This window comes from Mytilus galloprovincialis, chromosome 13, assembly GCF_965363235.1.
Source record: "Mytilus galloprovincialis chromosome 13, xbMytGall1.hap1.1, whole genome shotgun sequence".
NCBI classification, from domain to species: domain Eukaryota; kingdom Metazoa; phylum Mollusca; class Bivalvia; order Mytilida; family Mytilidae; genus Mytilus; species Mytilus galloprovincialis.
In genome coordinates, this window is record NC_134850.1 from 56,065,418 (window position 1) to 56,085,369 (window position 19,952).

Here is a 19,952-nt window from a genome sequence, read left to right on the forward strand (position 1 = left end):
AATTCAATATATAAGGTGTATGACAATATACTTCAATAACAGAAAATGTGATATATTAACACCGGATATTAATAGATGTATAAACCTCACTTCAATTCTTTGATTTTCTATGACATGGCTCTCTTTGGGACATGCAAGACGGTAATATGATAAAGAAAGTTTATTGTTTATGATTAGAAGGTTTGTATGGTAAATTTTGTTTCAAACGGGAATGTATTAGTGTCATAAATACGTGATCAAAATCTTGATAGTTTCCCCATGTATTTGGCACGCTGATTGCATTATGATTTCCGTGCGTTTTTAAAATGAATAAATCAAGTATATCTGCCTGCTTGTTTTATTTTAATGGAATTGGAAGATGTTTAGAGAAAGCCACAAAGGGATATCATATTTTAATTGAGAAACACCAAACCTCTTGGCTACAGATTTGCTTTAACTTATATTTAATTCACAAAGAAAGCTCAAGCCTAGTTATCTATAAATAAAAACATATGAAGTAGTCAAACATTAAAAAGGTCGAAAAAAGTAGACACACTCGATAACTTTACGTTATGGTGGCACACCATTGTATTTTCTAAAATGGGCAATTGAACAGATGAATGTCTTTAATCTATCTTCATTTCATAAAAACAAGAACAAGAATAGTGTATCAGCATTGTGCGCCGTCTACAAATGTATTCAGACGACTTCCTTGCGAATGTCGTAAACGTATTCAAGACTATAAATATTTTATTGTTACCGATCTTGGTGTTGATATTTCGAAAATTCACAAATATTTAGTGATTTAGTGATGTAACAATTGCCTCAATCCTATCAATGATAGGTATCACATTAACTTTCCTTCATTTATCATTTGAGTGTTGTTTTCGGTACAAATTCTGTCATTAGCTTGGCTAACATTTCATCATTGATTCTTTCTGCTTCCGTCATTTTTCCTAGAGCTACCAATCGAAGCTTTTCGTCTTTCATTTCGTTAATTTCTTCAAGTTTCCGTTCATAAAACATTGTATTCTCTTCCCAGTTCTTATGCATTAATTTCTTGTAATTCTCCTGTGCTTCAATCAACTAGTAAAAAAGAAAAAAATGAGAAATTTCACATGAAAAAGGTTGTAGGAAACAAATCTAATATCAACGTTAAATATTATAGATGATTACAATGTAAAAACATATGGTTTATATCTAAAGTGGCAAGGAATAAGGTAAGGCAAATATTACATGTCATTATACGGATGATCAATTGATACTTCGTTATAAAATAAATTCCAATGTGTATGAAGTGTATGACACTACTATCTGCAGGCTTATAAAAGCAAGAACATTTGGCAAGATTGCAAATAAGACAACCCTCCACAAGAGACAAATCACGCAGAATGTTAGCAACAATTGGTCACAGTACAACATTCAATAATGTTCAAAACCAGACCGCCTAGCAAACTAGAAATGCATAAATACATCCACGGCACTGAACTAAATTCTTGACTTGGGAAATATTAGATATTTATCCTTCATATTGATCAAGATTGATTGATTAATTGGTTAGTGGATAACGTCACTTTATTGATCAAGATTGATTGATTAATTTGGTTAGTGGATAACGTCACTTTATTGATCAAGATTGATTGATTAATTGGTTAGTGGATAACGTCACTTTATTGATCAAAATTGATTGATTAATTGGTTAGTGGATAGCGTCACTTTATTGATCAAGATTGATTGATTAATTAGTTAGTGGATAACGTCATTTTATTGATCAAGATTGATTGATTAATTGGTTAGTGGATAACGTCACTTTATTGATCGTTAGTGGATAACGTCACTTTATTGATCAAGATTGATTGAATAATTGGTTAGTGGATAACGTCACTTTATTGATCAAGATTGATTGATTAATTGGTTAGTGGATAACGTCACTTTATTGATCAAAATTGATTGATTAATTGGTTAGTGGATAACGTCACTTTATTGATCAAGATTGATTGATTAATTGGTTAGTGGATAATGTCATTTTATTGATCAAGATTGATTGATTAAATGGTTAGTGGATAACGTCACTTTATTGATCAAAATTGATTGATTAATTGGTTAGTGGATAACGTCACTTTATTGATCAAGATTGATTGATTAATTGGTTAGTGGATAACGTCACTTTATTGATCAAAATTGATTGATTAATTGGTTAGTGGATAACGTCACTTTATTGATCAAGATTGATTGATTAATTGGTTAGTGGATAACGTCACTTTATTGATCAAGATTGATTGATTAATTGGTTAGTGGATAACGTCACTTTATTGATCGTTAGTGGATAACGTCACTTTATTGATCAAGATTGATTGAATAATTGGTTAGTGGATAACGTCACTTTATTGATCAAGATTGATTGATTAATTGGTTAGTGGATAACGTCACTTTATTGATCAAAATTGATTGATTAATTGGTTAGTGGATAACGTTACTTTATTGATCAAGATTGATTGATTAATTGGTTAGTGGATAGCGTCACTTTATTGGTCAAGATTGATTGATTAATTGGTTAGTGGATAACGTCACTTTATTGATCAAGATTGATTGATTAATTGGTTAGTGGATAACGTCACTTTCAGCACTATTGGCAATTTCGTGGCGGTCAGTTTTTATCTGTGGTGTAAGAAGAAGTCGTTGGTGAACCACCGACCGTCGGTAGGAAAACTAACAATCCTAATCAATTAAGGAGCACCTGTCACTTGCGGGATTCGAACCACTCGATTGTTAAAGAGCTGTGGTCCTTAATTGTTAGAAAATCAAAAACTATCATTTTTATCGAACGAAATTTTAATAGAATTTGACTTAAAGCCTTTCCCTTGTCGTACGGAAAATAGAAACTGTTTTATATCATTGAAATAAAAATAGTGAACGGCTATAAAACATTTAAATAACTAGCGATCAGAATAAGAACTTCTTATAGCAAATGAATTTGAAAACTATATAAAGGTAGTAAAAGCTATCTTACTGCAAGGTAATACGATCTCTCAATATATTAACTAATATATGATTATATTTTGTCTGAAGTTTTAACAAATAAATTCAATCTAAAATATTTCACAGGTTATGGATTAGAAATTAAATAATTTTGCAAATATGGATTACAAAGTAATATGTCATCTGCTGAAATTGTCTCATAAATCACTGACAAAAGGAAGCTGGAAACGTCTACAACTGTTCATATTTCCTTCTAGCTTTCTATTGATATGTAAACCTATAGGCATGTTCTCAGGAATGTTCAATTAGTATTATATATCAGCCAAAGAAACCACGAGGAAAAAACACAATACATTGCTCAATAGGGATTCATTTATTACGAAATTCATTCACTTGTACGTAAAACATAAAATAACTTTTTTTAAAGAGTTACTTAACTTCTTTTCGACTAAATGAAATAAATATTGGAGGGTTGTAACAAAATAAGCATGAGAAGAAACATACCACATTGTTGAGATGATTTATATTATTTGTAATAAATCTCGGTGTATAGTATTGTACCATCAGAATAATACGTGTTTCTCATGCCATGATGTAATATAGTGGGAATCATTGATATGTTTCCATTAGTGTTATGTCTGTTTCTAAAGTTTATCCGAACATAAAGATCTTAGTGCCTCTTATATTTAAAGTTGTAATGATCTATATTATCCACATATAACATATAACATTAGTAAAGGCAATGAAACACTGTTATTTTAGAACGCAATACAAACAATTATTTTCATAGTTTGTGTTTGTTTTATTCTGATAAGGTTTTCCTTAATGTTTAAGAAGAATTCAATTACTTTGAAATATTGCAGGCGTGATTAGGTGCCTTTAGACTAGTACACATGGTTTTTATCGGTTAAAGTAATTTGACATTAGAGTACCTAGTGTAAAAGCCTAAATTAAGAAAATGTACAAATATAGTTGCATAACGCAAGATCTAACAAACAACACCTACATCATCAGTCAAGTTTCTCCTTTCCTGAAGACATTAACCTCATGATAATAACAACAACAACAACAATTTAGGCAGATGACTGACAACACAACAATCGAATTCCAAGGAATTTGACATCAGTAAATACAATATAAACCTAGTGCAAATTGCGTTGATAATCTACTAGAATTGATCACAAGCTGTAAAGGCCTTGAGACAACTAAACGTGTAACCAAATATATAAATGGAAACATAAACTATCAAGAAACTCAAAGGTAAATGTAACAGTTCCAGGTGTACAAAAATAGGATATTTTTAAATAGGTACTTTAGTACATAAAATATGTTATTTTAGTTAAACCTTACCCTAACCCTATTCCAAAGATAACATTTAAACAACATGCATATCATGATATAAAAAGTGACATATCTGACTTAGCATCTAATGAATGAATATTAAAATTGTGCAATAAAAGACAGGGTGTCTTTGCAGGCAAACGCGAATTCTAACTTTTATTTTTCTTTGATTCGTGTGTTTCCATGTGTTTATATGTGAACATAATTATAACATATTATATGCCAAAGAACCCACTGTTCGTGCAATGTGGTTTTTGTTTGAGTCTCTTTTTGTATGTTTAGTCCTTTCAATTGTCTAATGTTTTAATGTGTATGCAATTCCAAGATAATATCAATTATTTCTTATGCATAAAATATCCTGCAATCTGATTGGTTAATTATCCCGGTTTAAATAACACCCCATCCTTGTTCACCCCGGGATGAATGAAATTTTGCCAAAAAATGAGAAAATTTTTTTTTTTGCCGAAATAAAAAAAAAATGTCAAAAAAAAAAATATATTGTCAAAATTAAAAATAGATAAATTTGAGGACAAAAATAATAAATGATTTTTTTTTAACCGAAAATTCAAAAGAACACAAAATTTTTCTGAATTTTCCTCAGGGTGTATGAATTTTCAACAACGGTGTAAAATTCTGTACACCCCTGATTACACCAAGATAACTAATAATACTTCAGAAATTTTTTCGATGTTTTTATTATTGCGAAAATGTGACAGGGTTATAGTCGCAATAATTTAAACTCGCATTCTAACATTTTTTTTATATGAATTAAAAAAGATTTTTCTAAAATAAAATTGCATTTTATTCTTAAATGACAAAATCGCAATAATAAATGCAGGCAATAGTTTCTGAATTTACAGTAGATTATTATTGTTGGATTAAGAACTTTAAAAAAGGATAAAAAAAAAATACGCAAAGTGTCGGAAAAAGAAGAAAGTGTTAGAAATGAAGGTAACAGTAGTATACCGATATTCAATGGTTAAACATTGAGTACGTGAGAGTAAAAATCTGGGTAACAAAGTAAAACTTGCAAAAACACATTTACTTTAAGAGGAAAACAATGAAACAACAGAAACACTGAACTACAACAAAAGCAAACGCCAACATACATAGGAACGGACTTTTAAAACGACTGGTATTCCTGACTTGGTACAGGAAATCTTTAAAAAAAAATGGAGAGTTGAACCTGGTTTAATGGCTAGCCAAACCTCTCACTAGTATAGCATTGTTAAAAAACACTGAAATGACAACACTATGTGACAGAAATACAGTAGAAATAAATGCAAAATGATAAGGACAGATACATCCATAAACAAATAATATAATAGTCCAAATCAGGAATATGACAGTTATTATTCATTCGTTTAATGTGGTTGAGCTTTTGATTTTGTTTTTGATAAGGGTATTTCTTTTTGAATTTTCACCTAAATTTAGTATTTTGTGATTTTACTTTTTGGAAGTGATTAATAGTTTGGTGCAACATAAAGAACCTACTTTTTCTGTAAGACCCATATCAGTTTTTTGGAGGGAGAATATTTCATTGGCTCCTTTATAAACATCACCGATGCTGGTATCAACTGTATTTAGTCGATTTTCAATGTCGTCAAGTCGACCTTCAATTTTCGATGCAACTAGCTCTATTAATCGTCTTAATTTGTCTTCTGTTGCGTCTACAATTATTAATAACAAATGAGGAAATCATACAAAAATGAAAACAAAAACTAAAACAAAAATAAAGTACATGTAGTAAGTTGGTCAAAACTAGTTGCGATTTGCATTTGTGCTTGCTAGTCTTTGATTACAAATATTTTATTGTTTTCCATCACAAAACAACATATTGTCATATAGTCAGCATTTTCAACGCTTCTGTGTCGTTTACTTGTGTCACATAAATATAATAACTAAATCACAGTTATATCATTCAATCAAGAATGGAGATTTCGGTCAAAAATTGTAATTGTTAATCAATGAGTTTATATGGCAAGATGTTCTTGGTTAGCTGAATTGACCTTCAGCCACGCATTATGTCAATGCAACAGACATCTACTTAATATATGTCTATTCAGAAAACATTAGCAATACTATGATATTATACAGAAAAGCAATTCCTTTTTCCACTTAAGGAAACAATTTAACTGATTTCCCAAATTAATGTTGGCTTTTTTAAAGAGAAGACTAGCCGATTTATTACATCGCATATAAAGAACAACTCATCTCAAACAGTTTCGTTGAATTAATTTTAATACCACGAAGTTAATAAGTACAAATTCATGGTGATGTTTAGTTCAATCTTATTATGAATAATACCATCGTCATCTTCGACCTTTTCTCGCTCTGCATGCAGTATATATCTCCTTACTAACGAACAAATTACAACCTAAAATAAAAGAATTAACTTCTTTATAATGATTATACTATACCTATTTAACTATATTTGTATCAAGGTAAAACTAACAGTATGTGTTCTTATATTCAATACCGGTTATTAAGGAAACTGTTCTTAATATAAACGATGCAAAATCAAACATTTCTGGGTGATAAAGGTCATTAACTATAAAGACATAGATAATTAGGGTAAGAAAGGTTATCAACACATTAGATGTGAATATCATAAAAGGGTCATAGAAAATGTAGTTTTCTAGTTTTCTATGACAGCAAAATTTATAAACTCCTGGATATTACTTTAGGATACTCCTGATCTAATATCGATTTTGTTTAATAGTTCAGCAACTTACATTCTGTAATATTATATTTCTTTTTCTGTATGACTTTGAAATCAATTTTATAAATCTGTCAAAAGCTTTTGAAATTGCACAAAAATGTTGCTATAACTTTTACAGTTGGCATATGTATTTGAGATATTGGTATTTGATTACTTGTAACTGAACGAAATACAATATAATAATGATGTAAGAATCTCTAGTAAAATATAAAACTGCTGATTGCAGATATTCCATGACCGACCGCACAAGAGCTGTACAGCCAGTCAAGGTCATTTAAAACTGCCATGTGTTGTCTATTCAATAAATAAACTGACAACGCCATGACTACAAAAGAAACAAAACACCATAGTACACAAAACACAACATAAAAAAATAAAGACTAAGCAACACGAAACCAACACTGAAGTGATCCATTAAAACGTGACATCAAGTGATTATCTTTCATGTGCATTTTCAAGTTTTTTAATTTGTTATGCATGTTTGTTTTACAAATTATATTAATATTTACTTGTTTTTCTTCATGTTTACATACGGTCGCTTCAATTATCTGTTGTGATACTTTGGCAATCAAAATAGCAGTAAACAATTTGTTTCAGACTTCGATGTGGGTGTCGTACGGAACAATACCTAGTGCATGATGTGCGAACCAGTGCTAGGAATAATGACACAGCAAACTATAGTCTGAATCTACGAGTTAATCATGTACGAATATTTACCTTTCGGACATTGCATGGGTCGTCTGTTTTCTGAAGAACAAAACAAATATTAGTTATTTATATTACATCTATAAATATACGTCAGGATTCGGTCAATTGTATACATTTATTCTATGCGGCGGTCATATAAGTGAGAGTTTTAATTAGCTATGGAACCATGTTTAATTAACTACTTTCTAAATAAGAAAATGCTTGCACCAAGTCAGGAATATCACAGTTGTTTGATCTGTTTGAGCTTTTGATTTTGCCATTTGCTTAGAAAAATTCTGTTTATATTTTTCTCGAAGTTCAGTATTTTTGTTATTTTACTTTTTATAACATTACTCCAGAAGGAAAAGTGACATAGAAGTATGTGGTACACAGAATGTACATGTATTTATCAAAAATAACGACGAAGGCATTGCATTTCATTTCACTAATTTGTTTAACACAAGTTCTGACGATCGATTCAAAGCGCTTCTGAGTTTGAAAAAAATGTGATAACAAAGTTGCATTTCATTCAATTGATACAAGCAATCGTCAATGAGTTTTATATTATTATATATAATGGTTAATTCACCAAGGTTTTAGTCTCGAGCTTAATAGATGATGGTAATGGTGATCTTGAAAACTAAGATTAAACCTTTCTTTGATATAGCTAACTCTTTTGATTCTTATTTTGGTTTTATGTATATTCGAGAAACAGTTGCGGATAAAATTATTACAATGCATAATATATGATATATATGTGTGAAACAGGCTATCAAATTTGAGACCATAAAGGCACAGAATATTGATGTATTATGCACTATTTCACGAGTAATTGAGATGAAGACGCGTCTAGCTAAAGTCGAGTATATTTGATCAAAACATCGGTTATGTCAATATAATATATATATTGTATATAGACAGACCTTGTCAAATGCATATCATTTAATTACGATGTTGGAACATCGGTAGTCTGTTTACCTATACATTGACATCTTACATCATTCAAGTGAGACCGCTGTGAAATAAAGGAAGGGACATTGCAAATAACATGACGTTGATGTTTTACTGATGAATTGATTCTTTGTGTGTAACGCCACTTTCAGCACTATGGGCTACTAGCATAGCATAGCATGGAGGTCAGTGTTTATTATTGGCGGAAGCGAGAGTTTCCAGAGAGAACCACATACATGTAACTACGTCAAGAAAAATGACAATCCTTCTCTATTAAGATTGGGGACATACGAAACTGTCACAAGCAATGTTCAAACTCACAGCCTCACAGTTGACAGAATAGTGAATAGTGTATATACCAATTGGCCACGAAGCTATCATTGTATTACTACCTTAGAACATCGGTAATATACTGTTACTACATGTTAATTAAAAAAAAGGCAAATAGTGAACTAGAAGACGGAACTTGACAACATTGACATTTAACTTTGATAAAGTATGTGAACTAAAGGATGGCCCATAATCAATATTACGGCTATGATATATTTATACAAATTTAGTTCTTCGGTCGAAAGTATGCATGTGTGATGTTAATATTTACTGCATAAACAACATCATATAAGAACTTTAGGATGAAACATTGTATGCTAAATCAATAAACAAGTTCAATAAAGCAAAAGTTTATTTTATTTTCATTAAATGCCAGTACCAAGTAAAGAACCTGACAGTTGTTATTTATTAGTTTGATGTGTTTGGGGTTTTGATTTTGCCATCTGATTAGGGACTTTAGGTTTTAAGTTTTCCCCGGAGTTCGATATTTTTGTTATTATACTTGTTTTATAATGAGGAACACAAATCCTACGATAAGAAGTAGCCGTTAGTCATAAACATTTCAGAATAACTTACGATATATTTAAGTTTTATGATTATTTTTATGAAGAGAGGCATTGTAAAGTCCGGAAGTGGAGGACATAAATATAAATTTGTACATGTATTGATATATAACCTTTTTGAACATACTGGTTCTTTTAAGCTCGGATTTACATCCACATCTGCATAAACAATTCTTTATACAACTGACAAATTTCATAATGGTTTTTGGAGTAGGGATAATATTGAAAGGTGGAGCCACTGGACATCCGGGTTCTATAAATGAAAGCCACAGTTCTGTCCTCATAAACTTCCATTCTACATCTCTTTTATCCTGCAAAATAGGCATAAAACATCAAGGCATTTCCCTTATGAACCGAGAAAGGTTTTGAATTGTATTAAAGGTATCAGCATAATTTGAGAAAGTAATTTTTGTTTCAATAATCCATATATAATTTATTTTTTTTACAAACTAAAACAAAATAGAAATTATTTAATAGTTTGAATTTATTTTAAATAAAATTTGTGGTCGTGACATTTTTGAAAAAAGAAATCTATCTATGTTTTTCAATAGATGAATGGGTGGGGATTGAAGAAGAAACAATAATGCATGCGATGTGTAGATTTAATAACAAAAATATAAAAAAAAACAGAAAAATAGACAAAAAAATATTTTTAAAAAATAGAGGAAATAGGCAAAAAACAAACCAAAGAATAGACACAATTGACAGAATTAAAATAAAGAAAACAGAAATGGAAAACCCAAAACAAACCCAAATATATTACACTCACCTGCACTTCTTCGAATGTAACTGACATCACTGCAATTAGAAGGTTCATTAATACAATGAGAGCAGCAAAGACATATGTACCGTACAGCAAGTATCCGAGGTTCTCTGTGTACACGTTCCTCGAAGGATTGTTAGTTAGAGAACTCATTGGTGCATCCTTATTCAGCTCTGGTGCCTCTCCTGGCCCAAAGCCAAACAGAGACCATACCAACATAAATAAAGTTGCCCTGAAACTAATTTAAAATTGTACATTCTGAATTTATTTATTCGAATCAATACAGAATATGACATCAACGGCATTTGGATAGTTGTATAAATAAAAGCAACAGTAGTACACCGCTGTTCGAAATTCATAAATCGATAGAGAAAAAACAAATCCGGGATACAAAATAAAACTGAGGGAAAGGTATCAAATATAAGAGAACTACGACACAACAGAAACACAACAGAAACATGCAACACACACAGAAGCGAACTATAATGTAACAATGGCCATTTTTCTAACTTGGTACAGGGCATTTTATAAAAAAAATGGTGGGTTGAACCTGGTTTTGTGGCATGCCAAACCCCCCGCTATAATGGCAATGTTAATTATAACATTAAAATGACATCATTACACGACAGAGCTACAATAAATAAATGGGAGAAAATATAGGACAGAGAAACAAACGGATAATAGCCATCAAAAGGTACCAGGCTAAAAATGTTTATACGCCTAACGTGCGTTACGTCCACACAAAAAAGTTTGAAAGCTAAAACAAGTACAAAGTTGAAGAACGCCGAGTACCAAAAGTTCCAAAAAGTTGTGACCAATACGGCCAGGGTAATCCGCCTGGGACAAAAACATCATTATTAAATAAGAATAATACATAGTTTTACCAACAGTAAATTTTATAAATTGACTATATAATAGATATACATGAGTAAACCGAAGTGGTGACTAGCTATAGAATAAAAACGAATACAGTACAAAATCACAGCCATGTTAGCCAAAGCCATTGCAACGCCCAAAGTGACGTCACATTTGAATTTCTAAAACGTTTTCCAAAAATTAAGAAAGAATTTGGATGAAATTCAAGATTAGATTTGTATGACTTATCTAACTTATATTAATAACAGTGAAAATTATAAAACTAATTAATATCTAATTGTAGTAGTAATTAGATAATTAATTGTATTATCTAGCTTGGTCGGTGTTACTTCTGATCAAACTGCAAACCAAATATACCGTGTAAATTTCGTTGATCCAAAATAAAATCTACCAAATGAATTGAATGATTAGTTATCCCCAACACAACACACGTGTACAACAGAAAAAAAAACACGATTTACAACTACAAACGTTAAGATATTTGACAAAATCAGATGACAACAACAAACACAACATCAAAACCCAACAAATGATTTTGGGATGTACTGTGCCACGTCTTAAAGAAATACGAATTCATACTCAGCAAAACAGTCACATTCGGGAATTAGTCACGTTCGGTAATAAAAAGATCAGACGACGTAATGACAAACCACAATCTAACACGTGGTAAAAATGTCCATAGTTAGTTTGGACAAAGATACATCGTATGGGTCAACCAATTCGTGATGGTGTTCGTAAAATGTACGGAGTGTCATTTTTAATCTGTCCTTCTCATAACTTTGTTTAGCAGTTTCTGCGTTAGGAGCACACACCTGTATATGAAATCCGTATAGTGTGAACATGCACGAGAATAATGTATCAATTGAGAAAAAACACCATACGAAGGGACAGATGGTATGTTACTGCTGAGAAATGGGAAATTGATAATTGGGAAGTTGAAATTGTCCCGTTTATCATAGATTTTCGTGTGAAGTCGTCCATCTGTGTCAATATTGAGGAAAAGATCAAGGTATGAAGCAGTCCTTCTAGTATCAGTAGTATCCTTAATTTCACTGGGATTTATGAGATTCAAGTATTGGCTGAAATATGGGTCATTCATTGATGACATCATCAATATATCGGAAAGTAAAATTAAAGAATTTCGCAAGGTGCTTTTTCTGTTTGTCTTTTAGAAGGGTTTGAATGAATTCTGCTTCATACGAGTACAAAAACAAATCGGCTAGTAGGAGTGCACAATGAGTACCCATTGGAATACCGATTGTCTGTTGAAATATGAATCCTCCAAACTCAACAAATGTATTGTCGATCAAAAAGTCCAGCATATGATAATATCATCTTCAGTATATTTTCTGGTAGATTCAGTGTGGTTCTTTACAAAATATGAATTATTGTAACCCAACACAAGAAATTTGTGTCTACGATTCCCATTTTTATAGAAATAGCTATGTTTAATGAGATGGTGGAGTCGATCTTTCAACTAAGCATGGGGAATAGTAGTGTAAAGCGTAGAAAAATCAAAAGTCTTTATGTCGCTGCAAAAATTGCAAAGATTGTGATCGAAAATTAAGCAGTAGATCTTTCGAATTTTTGAAAATCCACATTTGGTTAACACCACTGGTAGAATATATCTCATCACAATATTTTTGAAACCCATCTTTAATTGTAGAAAGAATAGTAGTCAGTATTTTAGAAAGATGTTTAGTCGAACATTTTGACGATTCAGCTATGTATCGTTCTTTATATGGAGTTTTGTGTAGTTTTGGTATCCAGTATAATGATGGTAAATTTTCTTCGTTTTCTTTTATGTTGATACCACAAGAAAGAAGGACATTTTGTAAAATCTCGTCCTTGGTAAATAATGTTAAGGAATATGTAGGACTATCAGTTGTTCTATTTTTCCAAGCTCTGTTGTGAGACATTGCAAATAATGGTTTTTACATATGAAGACAATATTATTAGAGGCTTTATCTGCTGGAAATACGACATATTTGTCATGCAAAGAGGATAAAGCATCCACAACATCCGGATTCTTGAAAGGGTTAGTAACTTTTGTGCTCATAGTACATCGTAACGTTTGAATGCGCTTCTGAATGCACGATCGAATAGCTTTGATCCATTCAGACGAAGTGTCCAGTTCTGGTTCGTCTGGTTTGCGCTTTATCCATTTTCTTGCATAGTCCTCAACTGCATCCATCAGTAACTAGATGTTCTTTTTCCAGTTGATGGGCTGGGGAATTCTATATTTTGGTCCCTTGGCTAACAACTCTCTTAGTTGTTCATTGGTAACGATGCCAAAGTAACCAGTAATAACATGACCAGCTGGTAATCATGCCACATCTCCTTATTCTTATAAAGAACTATTTGGTGCTTTGAGAGAACAAAATGAAACATGATTTGTATAATGAGAATTTAATTTCTTAAAATTTTGATCAGTGGAAAATTGTTATCTTTTTCTGTTAAATAACATAATAGTATATTGAAGGCCATGTGAAAGCGGACATACCACTTAAATCGGATTACATGGTATAAGTAGTAGTTGTATTTTAGATAGTAAGCTTATAGTTAATATCTCGCAGGAAATTATTTCCTGTAAATCGGTCGAGACATTATTTTACACTAATGTTAAAACATTAAGTTATTGTTTTTAGGATTATTCAATAGTAATTGAGCAAATATCATGACTACCATTTCAGAATCAGGTAAGCAAAACTAATATTTGCCATGAAGGTATTTCAGTTTACATGTATTTTTTACAAGACCCTAATGATCTACTTTGTATAGATACAGGATCACCTTGACTTCCATCTGACAGTAGAACAAATGCTAAAGTGGCTACGTGGGAATACGCACGCATGTACGGTCGGAATGGAAAGATAAATCAGACGCCTTCTGAGCAACAACTTGCCCAACCTGCTTATGTTTTACGTGAAACGTAAATCTGATGTCCTCATTCGCTAGAGACAGTGCAAAGTAGGACATGCCATTTAAATGCCCCATTTATGGTCATTATGTTTTCTGGTCTGTACGTCTGGTTGTCTATCCGTCCGTCCGTCCGTCCGTTCGTTCGTTCGTCTGTCCCGCTTCAGGTTAAAGGTTTTGATCGAGGTAGTTTTGCTAAAGTTGAAGTCCAATCAACTTGAAACTTAGTACGCATGTTCCCTATGATATGATCTTTCTAATTTTAATGCCAAATTAGAGTTTTTATTCCATTTTTTACGGTCCACTGTACATAGACAATGATAGTAGTGCGATGGGGCATCCGTGTACTTGTTACACATTCTTGTTTTTAAGTAATTCGTCTACAGTTATCGTTAACCTGCTTGTGGCAGGTGCTTTTGGCACCTATTCTAACTGGATATAATTGCCATCTTTCCTAACTAGGGTCGGTGATTTTCTTTGGTACACCGGCTTCCTGCATTAATTAAATTTGGCAGCCGCAATAAAGCAACCGAGGCTGCCTGGGTGTGGCTTTGAACGCAAACAACCTATCAACTAATCAATAAATCAATCAATCAAAATAAAACCTTGATTTACAGAGCCTTACCTATGACGTATATTGTCTTTATACTGAAATCGATAAAAAATTAAAAAAAAATTAAAAAATATGTAACAAATTGTTGTTAAAAACAAGTGTTTGGAATTTCCCTCATGGGGTACCATTTTGGGGTATGTCCCTATGAGCGTAGTCCCGACGGTAAGACATTGACATTTTAAGGAATTAGAAAGGAAAAATGAACTTAATTAATAACATTTAAAAGACATGGTATATAAATTACCAATTTGAAGACATAACATGTTTAAATTCATGAAAGTTTGACCATTGTTACTACACGTTGTCATGGTTGTGACGTGACGTTGTTGATGAAATACAGTAGTTCTGGTAAGTAGGCGGGGCTTATAGGTTAGTTGAGGTCATTGACGTATAAAGCTAACGTTTATACATATAGCTTTATCTGTGTATAGTAAAATAGCTGATTGCAGTATAATATGGAATATTTGCCACTGTGTTTTAAGTAACAAGGATCAATAAACCTGTATTTACATAAACTATAAAAAAAAAAAGAAGATGTGGTGCGATTATCAATGAGCCAACTCTCCACAAGAGACCAAATGACACAGAAATTAAAAACTATAGGTCACCGTACGTCCTTCAACAATGAACAAAGCCCATACCGCATAGTCAGCTATAAAAGGCCCAGAGATGACAATGAAAAATAATTCAAACGAGAAAACTAATGTCGTATTGAAATGTCCACACATCATTTAATTCAGATGAAATATTTAATAACTAAAAAATAGAGATTTTGATAAACGTTTAACGAAAAAGCATCTAGGTTGTTGCGTATATTTCAGAACAGGAAAAGAGTAAAAAGACCATGTTCATTGGCAGAGTACTGCGAGCTATACGTGGAAAGCTGCTCACGAAAAAGGTATGAAACGTTTTATACTAGTGTTTGCAAGATTTGAGACTCGTGTTTGTTGCTTCTCCGCAACGCAAACTGTTACATCTATGAGTAGAGCAATGGCTAATAGTCTTTGATTCAGAATAATGTCTGTGAGTAATGTGTCTGACAAGTACAAAAAGTATACCCGCGGATGGTAGCCTAATGAGATAGCACGTTAAAAATCCGGTTCTGGCGTCGGTTTGACAAAAAAACTTACGACTAAGATTGATAGTAATTCATGAACAATTCAGTATGTTCAGTATACTTAGTTGTACATATGTTTGTGAAACTGACTCCAGTTTGTCGGTGTAGTGCAAAGCATTGTACATAATCATTTCTCATTCACATGTTCTCCTCCTGAATATGAATATAATTGCCGCTGGACATTATTTAGACATGTGTTCATTGATATGATTAACATGTGAAATGAGAATAAATAAATAAAACAGTTTTGGTAAATCGTTTGTTTTTTAAATGATAAATTGAAAACCACATACACTCAGGTGTAACTTTCAACAGTGAAGATTATTCTTATTTTTCATTTCCCCAAAAAATGTATTACTGAATTTTTGTTTAAATATTTATTGGTTTACAAGTCCATTGTAAAACTGATTTTCAGTTTGAGTCATGAATAAGCAAATACAATAGTTTATTCAGAAAATCGAAATTTACAAAATTCCGTTTCATCTCAAATAATTAGAAAACAAGCTGATAGAAATTGATCATATTGAACATGTTTTCCATTTCTTGCAACATTTTTTTTGTTTAAACCAAGATACCATTAAATCTTAAATGTAAAAATTGTTGAAAAACTGTCCTTGTATCCTTATCTATTTCTTTTGAAATAGCCATAGGCGGATTCGGGGGGGGGGGGGGCATGGAGTGCCCGAGGCCCTTTTAGTCAGAAAAATGTGGTTGATTATATGGGAATCACTTATGCGGGACTGGAACCCCCCCCCCCCTAGATCAGTCAGCGGATCCCCCTTATAAAAAGTTTTGGATCCGCCACTGATAGCCATACTAGTCTACACGTATTTTGGTAAAATACAATCAGTTAGCCCGATTGATTGTATTTTACCAAAATACAATCGGGCTAACTCATTCATGAATGTTTCTAAAACAAATATGTACAGATTGTTACAGAGACAACATCGGCCTTGAGCAAAACAACATGATATTGATCTATACTACTATTTTTTATTACGATCACTTACTGTTGTTAAATATAGATTATAAACATTATAAAAAATGTAGCTATGATGAAAATTCCAATGCCTTCGAGCACTCGATATAAAAATAAGAAAATGTGGTAATTTGTCATAATAAAGGATGTAACTTGCAGCTAATCTAAACTTGATGATAGGCGTCTGCTACTGTATATGGTTCAAATATTTTGTTTAAATAAACAAAAAGAAGAGAACTAGGCTTAACCAACTACTATTACTTTTTTAAAGTGTTTTTTTTTTTTTTTTGCGGAGTTTAATGTTCCTGATTTCTAGGTCCATATATACCGTATTTGCGAAGTTTCATTTTCACGTCTTCTAGTCTTGTTTCAATTTAATTTTTTTGTTTTTAAAAACCAGGGTATATTTTATTTTCTTCATCTCGAAATAAGCAGAAAAACAACTCGACAGTTTTCAATTGTAAGGTTTCTTGAAGAAGAATTGAAGCAAAGGAACAATTATACACGACAAAGGCTAGTCCATCATAGCATCAAGACAAATGCATAGGATATGCACAAAAAAAAAAATACAACCAGTTCACATGCTTACCAAAAACATTTTAAGTTTTATCTGATTCTTAGAAAGGGCTTTATTATTCTGCATCGTAATAGCAAACCATCTTAAAGTGTCGGGTCACCAAGATAGTATGTGTAACTAATACATAGATAACGTGAACAAACCTAGGAAATATGACATAAATTAATGATCGGCTTATTCGTGGGATGTACACGTACAACTTCAAAGTACAGGTTTGGTTAAAACTAGCAAAGAATGTATAGGAACGCAGTAGAAGGCCATGTTCATATTACCTGTTTTTATACGATAAAATATTGAACGATTTTCAAAATGTACAAGTGGTTCTTGATAGTTTTTGTGTATCATGTTATATAACCTACGAATTGCGCAAGACTTTGTATGTTTACCGAAGAAATGTTTACAAACATAAATTTACAAGAAATAACAATGTCTTTTACATTTTAGGGAAAGGAAATTTTAGAAACAGACTCTATTTTGAAAAGCAAGAAGAAAATGGGTAAGAATGGAAAAAAAGTCGGTCATTTTATTCAATAATAATCTCTATTTTTGTAATTTTGTCTTTCGCTTATATAAATAAGAACCTAACTAATTAAGTAAAAAAAAAAACATGACAAAAAAAAATAATAATTGTACAATTAGCTTGAACGATTTTGCTGTGAAGCAAGACTATTGGGTGATACAGTGTGGCATTATTTCTCTCAGTGCCATTGTGATATTGTATTTGTAGCCACTGTGAAATACATAAATACGCATTCTTATAACCAATGATGATAGTGTAATTGTGATACGACATCGTATCAAAATATTAATAGAAAGGATCAAACATACATGTTTACACTGTATATGCATATCTATTGAGTTTTTCATTTTTATTCTGGAGGCCGGTTGGAGGGGAGCAAATGTTTTTACTGACATATATTTTATTAATTCGAGTCTGGATTATGGATGTTTAAAAGTCCTCTGTTGTATTTTTTCAGACCGAACAGACTCATTATCATCAAAATTTGAATTTGACGAAAGCTGTTCAGATATACTCGATTTGAGTGACGAAGATACGACTAGTATATATGGTGGTCAATTAGTATTTATAGATGATGATGATGAGGAGGATACACACTATTTCGACGAATGCCCAAGAGAAGTAGACGATAAAATGGAAGAGGAACACACATGTAACTCATGAGAACAAATAACAATACCATATAATAAAGATGTGATACACTGACTAGAAATGACTTTCGTAGACGTATACACTAGAGGTGAATGAAAAGAAAATATGAATTTGATATGTAACTGCGATATGCTATTATCTTCAATTGTAGCTTACCCTTTAAATGTGGTAGTCTGACATCGATGAGCGGCATACAACGCTGCTAATCCACAGGAAAAGGCCAAAAGTATCAGCAAGAACATGCCACATAATTTCATTAAGTCTGTGAATGTTCGGTAAAATGATACTAAAATGGTTCCGAATGTTTCATTGGCAGGCATGATAAAGGAAATTCTGGATATACTCAGGATTATTCCAAAGGAGAACAGTATATCAGAGATCAGCTCAGGATCAGGTATCCATGATGGTTCCCAAGATACTGTAAATATAAAATTTGAGCGGTTGTGTACATGAACATGTAATAATGGAAGTTCGTTAATCTCGTTTTCTACTTTGAATTGTATTTGACCATTTTGTTGATGGTGGATAGTTGTCATATTGTCAATCATACCACGTTTATCTATCTTATTTATAAATTCATTCATTCATTGCAATAAAACGCTACTTACTCATACAGTAAATATATAATACTATTCAATTAGTTATCGGCATTAAGCGGCTTACTATTTTGTAAGATTTCAGTAAAATAGATAAAAATAATTAATTGATCAAAAGACTATTTATAATTTGTCGTTTATTTTTCTTAAACATTTTAACAGGGATGGAACATGAATTTTAAACGCAGTAGCCTTTAAAATTGAGAAAGGAAATGGGGAATGTGTCAAAGCGACAACAACCCGACCATAGAGCAGACAACAGCCGAAGGCCACCAATGGGTCTTCAATGTAGCGAGAATTCCCGCACCCGTAGGTGTCCTTCAGCTGGCCCCTAAAAATATGTATACTAGTACAGTGATAATGGACGTCATACTAAACTCCGAATTATACACAAGAAACTAAAATTAAAAATCATACAAGACGAACAAAGGCCAGAGGCTCCTGACTTGGGACAGGCGCAAAATTGCGGCGGGGTTAAACATGTTTATGAGATCTCAACCCTCCCCCTATACCTCTAGCCAATGTAGAAAAGTAAACGCATAACAATACGCACATTAAAATTCAGTTCAAGAGAAGTCCGAGTCCGATGTCAAAAGATATAACAAAAGAAAATAAATAAAATGACAATAATACATAAATAACAACAGACTACTAGCAGTTAACTGACATGCCAGCTCCAGACCTCAATTAAACTGATTGAAAGATTATATCTTCATTATATGAATATCAGGCACAATCCCTCCCGTTAGGGGTTTAGTATCATACTATCATAAGATATATGAGAAGAAC

At 32.1% G+C, this 19,952-nt stretch overlaps 2 protein-coding genes across 2 annotated transcripts in view; one reads left to right on the forward strand and one right to left on the reverse strand.

The window, feature by feature from the left end:
* Nucleotides 1-598: 598 nt before the first annotated feature.
* Nucleotides 599-19,952, reverse strand: part of LOC143057566 (short transient receptor potential channel 7-like) — a 37,217-nt gene continuing 17,863 nt past the window's right edge. The window contains exons 6-12 of the mRNA XM_076230882.1: nt 18,724-18,985; nt 10,322-10,553; nt 9,666-9,863; nt 7,739-7,768; nt 6,607-6,676; nt 5,794-5,969; nt 599-1,065 (exon numbers count right to left, since the gene is read on the reverse strand). Coding sequence (XP_076086997.1) covers nt 850-1,065; nt 5,794-5,969; nt 6,607-6,676; nt 7,739-7,768; nt 9,666-9,863; nt 10,322-10,553; nt 18,724-18,985 — 1,184 coding nt within the window. The 3' untranslated portion in view covers nt 599-849. The remainder of the gene's footprint in view (nt 1,066-5,793; nt 5,970-6,606; nt 6,677-7,738; nt 7,769-9,665; nt 9,864-10,321; nt 10,554-18,723; nt 18,986-19,952) is intronic.
* Nucleotides 13,725-19,285, forward strand: LOC143057567 (uncharacterized). Its single transcript, XM_076230883.1, has 4 exons — nt 13,725-13,890; nt 15,545-15,621; nt 17,841-17,892; nt 18,374-19,285. The coding sequence occupies exons 1-4, from the start codon at nt 13,869-13,871 to the stop codon at nt 18,577-18,579; spliced, it is 357 nt and encodes a 118-aa protein (XP_076086998.1). The 5' UTR covers nt 13,725-13,868; the 3' UTR covers nt 18,580-19,285.